Genomic DNA, 12,406 nt, shown 5'->3' with positions numbered 1-12,406 from the left:
GCTGAGGGGAGTTAGCTACGGGAACCGGGCGGGGCAGGGCAGGGTGCTCTTTACCACAGCGCTACGCTAAGGCGGTGGCTGTTGCGGCGGCGCAGCGGGTGGCTCGCTGGCGGGTGGCTCCTCCTCTTTCTCGCTGGAAGCAGCATGGCGGTCAAGGTGACTCTGCGGCTCCGTCGCTTGTTCACAGGAGGAGATGGGTGAACCCTCTGCCTGCCCGCGCGGGGCGGCCGGAGGGAAGGCGGGCGGCGGGAGGGGACAGCCACTGCTACGGCGGCCCCGCGGGGGTCAGGGGAAGCTGCCGGCGGGGGCAGTGATGGCGGGGCGGCCGCGGGGAAGGGGCAACGCAGCCCGCCCTGCCTCCGCCTCCTGAGGTGAAGCGGCTGGGGCGCGGGGCGAGGGTGCTGCGGAAGCCGGCTGCGGGCCGTTATCCGGGGCGCGCGGGCAGTAACGACTGGGCCCGCCGGTGGTAACGGCTGGCGTAATGCGGGACCGGGGCGCCGCGCCGCTTGCAGTCAGCCCTTCGTCTGACAGCTGTCAGCGGCACTGGAGCCCTGCAGTGAGCTCGGAGGGGTCATGTTTGCGGTTCGCCCTGACGGCTAGATAAGAAGGCTGTATTGCTGCCCTTATCAGTGCTCACGGCGTTTTTTGTCTGCGCTTGGTCAGTAACCCGGCTAGCGGAGCATTAACTTCCTTGTACCCACAGGTGCAGTTAACCAAAAGAGCCGATCCTGCTGAACTACGGAATATTTTTTTGCAGGTAAAAAGAGCTGTCTAATGTTTGATTAACAGACGTTTAGTTTTTGCCCTTTCAGCAGTTTGCCATGACATCATACACGTCGTGCTTGTGGGATGCTTAAAAGTTCACTTTGCAGGCATAATGTGTTGAAAGGGCCGTCAGGTGTTGAGGGGAAACTGCTCCTAACACAAATCGTGATTAACCATTACCAAATGCTGATCATAAATAATTTTCTGAAATATTTTCTAATTTCCTGTAAAGCAACAAATTATAACTATAACTAAGGACTCTTATTTTTTTTTTAAATACACTTTTGCAAGATTCTAAAAAATTCTTCTTCCATGGCTGTATGTTTTGGGTTTGGGTTTATATGTGTTCCTCTTCGAAATGGATGGACAACTTGTGCCAGTTTTAGAACTTAAAATTAATTTATGTATTTCATAATATTATTTCTTGCAGGGCCTTAGAATTAACATACATAAATAGCAACATGAAGCTTTTTCCCCTCTCTTTAATAACAATGAAGCACAGTCTGAAAGGAAAATCCAGTCAATCCCAAACTTTCATAATAAGGTTTGAATGAGACAGATGGAATAAGAGCAATTATGTTTGAGGTCCAAGAGTTGAGCCACTAATATTTCCAAAATTACTAAAATACCTTTCCCCCCCCCCCCCCCCCGCACTTTATGTTAGGTATTACACAGTATGTTCAAGAAGCTTTCCTCAGTGAAAAAGGGAAGAATATAAAATGAAGTATTAATATTATAAATAATGAAACCTATTATTTAGTTTTTGACATATATCTTTTGGTCCTACCATACTATTCAACAGTTTACACATAGGATAAGTAGACAGAGACACCTTTTTGCCTGGGAGAGAGAAGTTATATCACAACCATAATTTAGGTGAATTTTTGCTTTTGCATACTGGATTACACTGGCAACATTGCTGGAGTGCTAGAACTTGGAATATTGGAATCAAACAGTGAAAGCCCAGCATTTAGCTTCTAGTAAAAAAACCTTAAACTACAGATACATTTATTGTTGACATGACCTTTAGCTTTTGTAGATAAGGAATACAGCAGAGTATGTTAAGAAAATAAGCAACATGAAAATATGTTTTTAAAAATACATATTTTAAAATGTGTGGTTCTAGAACATCACAACTCTTTCCCAACTTTCTTTAAGATACTTTTGCATGATTGCAAAAAGTGAAACATGGTGTCAAAATACTCTATTCTTGAAAATGCGGGCTTTTTATGATTCTTGACTTCCAGTCAGTAGAAGTGCTTGCTTCTGAAAATAAGTAATTGTTTAAAGTCCTTGATTTTGGTCACGCAAGAAAAAGTGGAGAGGAAGAACACTGGATCTTGAAATTGTCTCTGTGACAATACATGTTTTATTGACCTAAAAAGCAGGCAGTCTGGTTTTAAAACAGCCTTTTGGTCTTCTCCATGTCTATTTTTTACTCTTCAAAGAAACATGCAAATCAAGTTGTGGATTGTTTTGTGCTCTGAGGAATGAAAAATAGGGAAGCTCTCCTGTTTCCTCTTGAGCGTCTGAGATTTGCAGAAGATGAAAAGAATCAGCTCAGATACCTCTGTAATAGAAGGAGGGTTTACATTTCTTTTAGATTATATTTGATTATAATTGAGTTTGAAATTGTGTCTTTTGTTTGATAGCAAGGAAACTTAGTTGCAAACTTTAAAAAATATCAGGAGAACCCACTCTTTCCAAGACTTAAGCTGTAGCAAGTCTTGTTAAGAAATAGTGCTTAGTGTTGCACACATAAGGGGTCAGATATGTTGTACTCTGCATAGCCTGCTGGCCTGTTCTGTGAGCTTCAGTTAAAGGTCGTGCATTCCTTCCTAAATTTGGCTTCCCTTGGAAATGGGCTAAGGGAAGATGTGAACTCTAGGCCTCCTTGTTATCCGCCTTATTCATAGAGAATATGTGTCTCCCGTCCATCCAGTTTAAATTGTATCTCACTGAATGCTTGATATATACCTCTCAGAATTTCTGAAGCTTCCTATATATTTCATTTAATTATTTTAAACTGTTAAAATATTAACTTTGAATTGTATTAAAGAGATGTGCAATTATTTCTATGTAATCCTGTAACTATGAAATGCAGGCATTGAAATTTCATGTTTGTGCACCATCAAATTACATCTCAGGTGTTTGCTAACCACTGACTTCAGTAATAACCATAAAAGAACAAAATAGAAATTTACTGAAGGATAGAAGAGTTACGTAGAACAACAGTTATCAGATCTCTTCATTCTTTTTTCTTAGGCAAGATAGTCAGCCCTTGGGGCATTTAGTTGAATTATTGGCTGATTGCCGAGTGCAAGTGGAACCTGTTGTTCAGCAAGGTGCAGGAAGAAACAAAAACAAATTTCCAGTTTTAATACAGGAAACTCCCACCCCCCATAGCTTAATTAAAAACCAAAACCTATTAAGAGGGCCCATAGGTCTCTTGTTTCGGAACATTTTTCTCCTCTGCCCAGATAAAATCATTGGAATAGAAGCCCCAGTTACTTTGAAAACTACCCAGTTTTTCAAAGAAAACATTGTTTCTGAAAGTGTGGCAATACCTAGCACTGTATTATACAACTAGAATAAGGGGTTTATGTGTTCATGTTATGTGATGATGTTTAAAGAAAGGATGCAAATTCATCAAGTACTTAAATGTGTAGTAAGAATTCTGTGTTATAATAATACAGTTCAAGACTAAGGAAAATACAGATTTAATTCATGTGTTCTGTTTTATATGCAAATCAATATATAATTTTCAATTGCCTATTTTGTGCTAAAAGATTATTGACTTATGTTGTATGGTGAAAGGGTAACTTGAGGACAAATGTAAATACATACCAAGCTACTTTGTCAGGTCTTAATATATTGGCTCGCTGCCAAGCTCTTTCAAAATACCATGACCTTCACATATGGACCTCAATATATCCGTAGTTAATTATTTTGTCTCAAAAATTTTCTAACAAAATGTCTTCCATACAGTTTATTGTTTAAAAAAAAAAATCACTTTTTGTAATAAACTCGGACGAATTGATGTCTGAAGAAAAGAAGATGTTTAGATTTTGACTTTGATGTGCACTCTACTTGAAGATATGCTCAATTCTCTGCATCTTTTATGGTCCTTCATGCGTAAAACTTGCTTTGGGTTACATATCTTGCAGCAGAATTGTGCTTCATAATGTGTTTTTTTTAGTCACTAGCATATACAATTGAGAATCTTTCTAAGTTGATTCAGTGAAGCCACAGTTTCATTATATTGTCATTTCAGCAGCAGTGCAGAGTTAAAGGATTCCTGTCCACTGCTTTGTGTTCCTATTTTTGTGGAGATTCTCTTTTTTGATTTTCACTTAGTTCAATAATCTTGTTTACAGTGCAGTCTTGCAAATAGCTGTCATCACAGATATAGGGTGAAAGAGGTAGAGATGATGAGGCGATGTGAGGGGCTGCTATTGAGGAAGAGGTACGGGAGATGCATAAGCAGGCATTGATGCAAGCTCCTTTACGCTGAAAACTGTCCTGTGTGTGTAGGTCTTCCATCAATATTCTGTTTCCTGTGGGTCCCTGTCAGAGTAAGGGCCTATTTTGTTACTCTTTCACATAAGGCTGTGTCAACTGAATCAAGATACTGTGGTATATAGTGGAAAAGGTACAAATTAAGTTTGAATTCACTGGCATAGATATTGCACTTTAAGTCTTGGGGGCATTGCCATTTCCTTTTCTGCAGAGAATGCTTATATAGTCATCTTTTAATGACTAGAACCTGGAAAGATAAATTGCATTTTTACAAATAGATGAAGAATCACTACTTTCATTGCAAATCACAATTCTAATGAAACACCTGAATAGTTTTATAACTTCACTTTCTCAGAATGAAAATATTTCTATGTGTGTGTTTGAAAGTCTGCATCTAAATTGTGTGTACAAGTAGACTGTACAGTAGAAAGTGAACAGAAGAGATAGATTTCAAGCTAATAAGTAAGCTTGTTTACACATTTTGTGAGCAGAAATGCTGGGAAATAAACTCGGTCATTAAACTGAATTGGGTCATGGTAGTTTAGGGAACTAGGAGTCTCTTGTGAGCTACTATCCTGTGTTTTAGGATGCAAAGGGTTTAGTTTTGCAATCTGAAGACATAGGCTTTCTTTCCAAGATTACTGTCAAATAAACTGTGAGAAATTTTCCCTGCTACTATGCTGCTGTAAACAAGATCTGAGGGGCTTGAAGTTCCATGATACATTTCTCTTCTATTTATCACTTGTGATGCTTTATACTCCTGCATCTTCGTGTTCTTAGTTCAAGATTGGTATTGACCAGTGTAATAGTGGTCAGTAGCTGTCAGTGGACAGCTGAGAGCATAGAATTTACTTTATGGTAAAAAGTTCACTTTAAAATCAGTGTTGACCTACCAGTGATTAATGGCTTGAAACAGAAAAGTGATCAGTAAGAATACTGATACAGACATATGGCAGTGGTCTTGGTGTACAAGTAATAAAGATGTACTTGGTTATTTTAGTTAATTTGATTAACATTCAGATTCTAGAATTTAAAATTTGTCCATGATTTTTATTTGAAATTGTTAATAAATTGTTAATAAAATTAGAATTCAGAATCAAATTAAAACATTTGACTCAAGTCCTTTTTGTCTGTGTGTGTGAATGTTTACTTTAAAAAATGTCAAAACTATTAGTTTCAGGATAAAAATAATCTGGAAATTTATTTCGCACAAAAAGACAAAAGAAATAATATGTATTTTCCAAACTAATTATGATAAAGACCAGAAACAAGTATTCAGAAGATACCTGCCACTAGAAATTGTAAGAAAATGTTTGTGCTGTGTTTTGACAATGTCCCTGCAAATGGAAAGCTACAGCATAGCTGCAATATTTATAAATTTATGCAGTAGTTTCTGAAAACCTGTAATTGTCTTTTTTATTAGAAGATAGTGGTCATTATGTGAGCACATCTATGAGGATAATCTGATTGTTGGTGGTATGCAACTGATATAGTAATTATATTATATTAATATTTATGCAACTAATACTATAAGTTATTACTATTAGTTGCATTACTGTTATGCAACTAATATAGTGATATAGCCCTTTAATTTCAGGACAGTTATGTGCAGAAAATTGTGCATAAATTTAAGTGATATTCAGTAAAGATACTAGTTTGGTAATCACTGATAATTAGCATCTGAATAGATTAATTTTTGTTTGTGTGTTTTTATTTTTACTGTAGTATGCCAGTGTTGAGCAAGATGGTGAGCATTACATGACCCCGGAAGATTTTGTGCAAAAATACCTAGGACTTCATACAGATCCTCGTTACAATCCTAAAACAGTGCAGCTGTTGGCTGGAGTGGCAGATCAAACTAAGGATGGGTGAGAATTTTGCTTTCCATTATAAGCTTGTAATGCACTGGTAAATGTGAAAGAGTTTGATAATTTCGTCTTCTAAAATAGATTATAGATTTTATTACACTTTAAGTTTATTTAGGTAATAAGTTTTTTGTCAAGTACAATAGACTATAAATTTGAGGAAACTGGGAAAAAATACAGTGTTTAATGTGCGTTTTTTAAATTGGAATTTGTTTTAATGGAGTTTTAACAGTCACTACAACTGCAGAGGAAGTTGAACTCCAAATAAGCTAATGTAGTATGATTGCCTTGAAAAAGTTCTTTTCTGTATACTGATGTCCATGATTAGATACTATGTAGAGTCTTTAGTAGCTGTAATTAAGCATGTAAATATGGAAAAGCTTTCTTATTTCTGTAGTGTGCCATTCAAACCACAGAGGTCTTTATTTTTAAAGTGCTGGCTATTAGGAAAGACAGACACTAATGACTATGAAGAAAGAAGGCATTTGTCTAATCAAAAGAAGGTCACACCATATAAAGTTTTCCCAACTCTGCTTGCAGATGATATTACTTGCTAGTAGACAGTTCTCTGAAACTACTTTACAGAATGTCTGCTCCTCTGAGGTAACACCCTCTTAATTCGCTTGTCTTCCAAAGAGCCTTTTCTCTTGCTTTATGTAGGCTTCTACTTTTGGCCTCAGACTGTAGTAGGAAAGTGGACATTGTTTGAGGTGAGGTTAGGATGGATGAGAGAACCGGTCAAGAATAGAGAAGTGAGTGGTTATTTTGTAGAGAGGAGAGAGAATGTTAAAATAGTATGCCTTTGTAAATACATAGGTGTGACTTGTTTTAAATTGAAAGCCCCTCAACAACCATGGATTTGTGAGCCTAAATCTGATCTTTGACATTACTTAAATGTTTTTTGTTTTCCTGTATTCTGCTTTAGAATATTCTAGTAGTTGGCATAGTATCCTGAGAAACTTGTGCTTTACAAATTAAATTGTATATGTTGCATACATTTTACACTTAATGACAAATGTAGGGTCTCCTGTTTTATGTAATGTTACATGATTTTTTTTTATAAAACTGCAGCATTTTCATAATACATTTCATATATATGACCTTGTCTTTGTTTGCGGTACATGGCTGCAGTTTGTTGTACTGTTATGGATTGAAAAGGCTATTTTGTATATATCTATCGAAATAATAGTCTAATTGATTACTAGTAAACCAGCATGTTGAGTATCTTGCTTCTCTGAAATATGTTGGTTATCTTTTATGGTGTGCATTTTTTCAGAAAACGTCTTTTACAGTAAGAAATCAATGATTTGTTTTATTGCAACAGAACTTTACATTGAGGCATCACTGTTTCATTGCTTTCCCTATGAATATAAGTTTGTTTGTTTTTGTTGTTTTCTTATATTTAAGTCTGGGTAATATTTGAAGTGAGATAATCAAACATGGGTAAGTGTGCTTTATCTAATTCTGAATTGGAACAGTGGGAAATGGGAATTATTACCATATGGTCTGCAGTGCAAAATGTTTGTCTGTTTGAATACTTGTCTGAAACTTATTTTCCTAAATGTTTTAATCTGTATTTATCTCTAACCTGTATTTCATGTGAAGAATTTGTTATACCCCATCATCATCATTGATTTATTTATTTGCTTTTACGTTTGCATTCTTCCTTTTGTAGTGAGTTGTGATATATCAAAATCCAAACTCTAATTATGTCATCTGCACAGAGTTTAATGTGTAGCATGAATTATTATTGTAATCTTCAACTGAATTCTGTAATGCATTATGTCTTTCCAAGGACTTAAAGTTACTTTACGAAGTCCAAGGAAGTACCAGTACTCCTATTCCATACATACATTTGTAAATTAAATGACAGCCCAACATCGCACAGCAAGGCATTGAGAAGCCATGGGTTCTGTTACGAAATTTCATTCCTGTATCTGCTATCATATTCTCTGAGCCTTGCTTGCCCTTCAAATATATACTCAAAGTGTTCCTGGTAACTTTTATTTTTAATTTTTTTTTTATTTCATTTACGTTTAAGTTTGGTACTTTAGAAAACAAAAAAACTATTTTGGAGCTGTCTGTCTGTAGGCATATGTTTAAAAAAATGTTTGGTTTTTCTCTCTTTTTTTTTTTTCTGGTGATAACTTGATCCTTACATAACTGTTCCAGAGTACTATTGCCTTCTCCTATTACAACAGTACAAGACTGGTTTGCCTTAGTGGAACTCTGTAAGGTAGTTCTTAAAACAGATGACTCTTCACTTTCAAAGTGTTTGTTCCTCATTGTTACAAAAGCATGTTCTGAAGAATTAATGTGATAAGCTCTAAACTGGAATTTGACCTAAACTGCTTTGTCTGCTGACTGGCTGCAGCAGGGTTTCACTGATGCTGTAAGCATTCCCATGTCTTCAGACTGCAGGCACTAGTTTTGAAATGAAGATAAATATCCTCTCCGAATAATGTACTTACATATGTGTGCCAAACCCAGCTTCCCAATTATGTAAGTTAATTTACATTAGTAGGTATTGCAGTTCTAAAATCAAAGATTTTCTTTCAAGCCTTCAAAATTTCACAGTAGTCATTCAAATTTCTTTATTTTAATTGCTTGTTTCTAGGTACTTTTTTTTTTTTTATTTTTTTATTTTATTTTTATCAGCGTATTGTTCTTAACATTTGGAAATGAGGTCTTAAGCTAAGTCCTGAAGAAAGAGTTGATGTTTCACATAGTGGAGAGTCACAACAGAGCTATACTTAATGTCTCAAAGTTGCGTGGGGAAAAAAAGAGCACAGAATTGTAGCAGGAAAACCAGAAAGATATAGAAGAATTGTAAACACATGGCTTGCTTTGTGTGCTTTTGAAAGGTAACGGTACAGAAGAAGTAAGAGAAAAGGAAATTTAAAAAAATGTTACAGATAAAATGCAAGGTGAGTGATTTGATATTGTTATGGACTCTAATGCAGCGGGTTCACTGAGTGATACTCGAGTAGCAATTGGGTGGGAAGTTCTATCATTCTGTTTAAACCAGCTCCTGTTATCTCAGTCCTAATGGATAATGGAGGATCACAGGGGATATCCCTGCTCTTAGACATTGCAAGTTGAATACATGGAAAGGAAATTGAATGTGTCTTGTCTCCTTTTGCTGTAGGCACTGTTAAAGTGAGTCCTCTGAAGACGGCTTCTTTCAGGTTCAGGCTTCTACGAATGCATTCTGCAGAGATCGTCACTTGATTCTGTCAGTTATAAAGCTTCCTGCTTAGGAATTAATTTGTATGTCAGGTTTTCGCTTGTATGTGAGGTATATTTTGAAATGATAGTATTTCCAATTATTTTAAAAGGATATTCTGTTTCTTTGATACTAAACCCTTATTTATCATGATCATCCTTTGGATGAAATTGACTTTACATCTGAAGAACTATTCTCACTTCTCTGTTTTTTGTGGCTAAAGTGTGACAAATTAGTATCATAATTCTGTATTTACCATATCTTAATTCCTTTGAAAATCACTACATTTTTTCTTGTATTTTCTGCATAATGCTTATATGCGAGAATGTTGACATATGTAACTTCATTTAGAGTATCTCAATTCTGCTTTATGTGTACTCTGACAGAGAAACACTAGGTAAACTAATGGATAGTGTGGTTTGATTTTTTCATTTCCCTCACTTCCCCTCCTCTCCTGTAGGTAACAGAATTTGTACTTTGCTTTTTAGCAGTAAGCAGTGTATGTGTGAAGTAGTCACTATGAGCTAATGATCTTCTATGAAGAGTACTAAATTCAGATCAATTATGTACATTTTCTAGGAAAATGTACAATATACAATGATACTGTATGTTTTAACAGTATCTAATGAAATAATAATTCTTTAGTTTATAAAATGCAATTATAATTTGCATTCCCATTGATAATTTATTTGATACTAAAATAGATATCCCATCATTTATTTCTGTAAACTGAACTAATGGAGTTGTAACTGGATGGAATATTCTAAGTCATCAAGCTGAGTCCCCTATTTTTACAAGGGTGAAAACACACATTGGTTCCAATAAACCAAATTTGGTGTTAAAACCTGAGGCTTTTTCTTGCAGTATTCTGGACTGGACACAGTGTATGCCTACTTTGAATATCTTTATGGATATGTAATGTTGTTAATGTGTCAACGTTATCCTGTATCTTCTCCTGGCTTAGGGTTTATCTTTCTTCCGCTATTCTTACATACAGCATTAGGATCCCTTCTAACTTCCTTGCAGTTTATGGAGGACTAGGGATTCTTTAAAATGTTTTTTTCTATTTAGTCAGAATGAGTTCCTCTAGAAAAGTTAGTTATGATTATCCTAATAAGTTACCTGTACATACCTTCAGGTCTGAGTTTTTATGTGTTAGAACACAAAGCAGCATTCCAGAGACATTGTGGGAACCTTACCTGGGGATACTGCTGCTTCCTTATCTGGCACAAAACCAGCTTTCCTAGTGCATCCTGGGTTGCATTGTTCTGTATGGTGACTGCCGTGCATACACAGCTCAGAATCTTGGGATCTGCTGTTACACTCAAATCCTTCCCTGCCTTGGTCATGTCTAACTGTCCCTATGTCCAAATGCTTTTATAGTTTCTTTCTTTCTTGGCCTCAAGTACATGGCATTGTGGTTCATGTTATATTTGAAGTGTTATATTTTTTCTATATTCATAGTAAAGTATAACTTCTTCTGAACCTGTTTTTTATTTATGTTATATGTTGTTTTAAGAAAACACATATATTGTGTAGTATATTCCTATACTTACATTAAACTATGTTTTCTTTCTTAGCAGAAATAGATATATAAATTAAGATAATGACAGCTCTGTAAATTTCATGGTGGTAGAATTTCTGTGGGGTTTTTACATATTAATTTTTAAGTGCTGTCTGCTTACATTTATAATTACAAGGTAATACATTGTAGGTATTTACTCAGAATTGCTTCTATTTTGAATATTTTGTAGAGACTTAACATTTTTATGTTAGAATTTTATTTTAATAATTGGATCATATAGTTTCCTAGAGCATCAGGCACAAAATATCATTGGTATTGTGAATAATTTTTTAAAATCTTTTTAACTTCAGTATTTTCCTTCATAGGTTGATTTCCTTTCAAGAATTTTTGGCATTTGAATCTGTTTTGTGTACTCCAGATGCAATATTCATTGTTGCTTTTCAGTTGTTCGACAAGACTGGCAATGGAGAAATAACATTTGGTAAGAATAAAGCAAAACAGTTTAAGAAAGTGATAATAATAGTATAAATCTTAATAGTGGTTCATGACCATTGGTACATAGAAATGCATATTGTGCTGTACTGTACTGGTTGGCTAAGAGTTTTCAAGAGCAAAACTTTTTTTTTCTTTCAAGTGATACAAGCCTAAGAAATACATAGAAACAAAATCTGTTTTGCTCTGTCTTGCTGAAACAAGATTTTTTGTGTTTCTGAAGTAGTTATAACAATGCTGGTTTGTTTAGTGTCATTCTAAGTAAATTTACATGTTGTAGACTTTGAGCTCCTTCAGTGCTGAGGGATTTTAAAAATATGTACTGGATCTCTCTTCTTCTGTACGAGCTCTATATAGGAATGAAGGAGGTTTAATCTTTAGAATCTCTAGTTTAGTATTCCTTTTCTTGAGGAGTAAATCTTTAATGTTACAAGTGTTAACTTCCAACTAGATCATGTATTTGAATAATTAGGAAGAAAATACGGCCTTTAAGTTTTGTTACCTTTTTTTTCTTTCCTTAATCACATAAATTAGTAATTGGACAAAGTTCTTTAGGCTAACTGTACTGCTCTATGATGTTGCTAAATAACTTACTAACATTGCAGTCCTAGGAGGACTAGGTTTTATTTTTAAAACATATATTTATGAAAATTAGAAAAGCCAATGCTACAAATTTTAATAAAGTGGAATGAGAATTACATGTTATTTCTATCCAAAAGAATAAAACTCTCAATAGAGAAAACACGAACTGTGCTTGGATTTGTAACCACTTGCCTTTTGTACTATTTCATTCTTATGAAAATTGTTGCAACTTGTTGGGAATAAAAAAAATAAAGGAAGCAAGGGTCTTTTTATGGAAACAAATTGCTTGATTGACTTCTGATGTTTGTTAAATTACATCATTATCTGAAGGGTGAAATATTGAGCAATTTGAATACACCTCATCTTGAAAAGAAACACACCTCATCTTGAAAAGAAGCTCAGAACTTGAGTAAAGTTGAAGTCAGTAAATGC

At 35.4% G+C, this 12,406-nt stretch overlaps 1 protein-coding gene across 5 annotated transcripts in view; it reads left to right on the top strand.

Annotated features, from left to right (window-relative positions):
* Positions 1-92: 92 nt before the first annotated feature.
* The window catches only part of SLC25A12 (solute carrier family 25 member 12), a 50,692-nt gene continuing 38,378 nt past the window's right edge, over positions 93-12,406 (top strand). For 2 of the 5 annotated variants that reach the window (XM_080620271.1, XM_080620275.1), the window contains exons 1-4: positions 93-156; positions 704-757; positions 6,010-6,152; positions 11,266-11,381. In XM_080620271.1, the coding sequence (XP_080476397.1) occupies positions 145-156; positions 704-757; positions 6,010-6,152; positions 11,266-11,381 (325 nt within the window). In that variant the 5' untranslated portion in view covers positions 93-144. Of the gene's footprint in view, positions 157-703; positions 758-6,009; positions 9,448-11,265; positions 11,382-12,406 lie in introns of those variants that run through there. The other 3 variants (XM_080620273.1, XM_080620274.1, XM_080620272.1) reach the window with 3 other exon arrangements.

Source organism: Psittacula echo (assembly GCF_963264785.1).
Source record: "Psittacula echo genome assembly, chromosome: 6".
Lineage (NCBI taxonomy): Eukaryota > Metazoa > Chordata > Aves > Psittaciformes > Psittacidae > Psittacula > Psittacula echo.
Note: the sequence above shows the minus strand (reverse complement) of the source record. Positions and strands in the feature narration are given on the sequence as shown.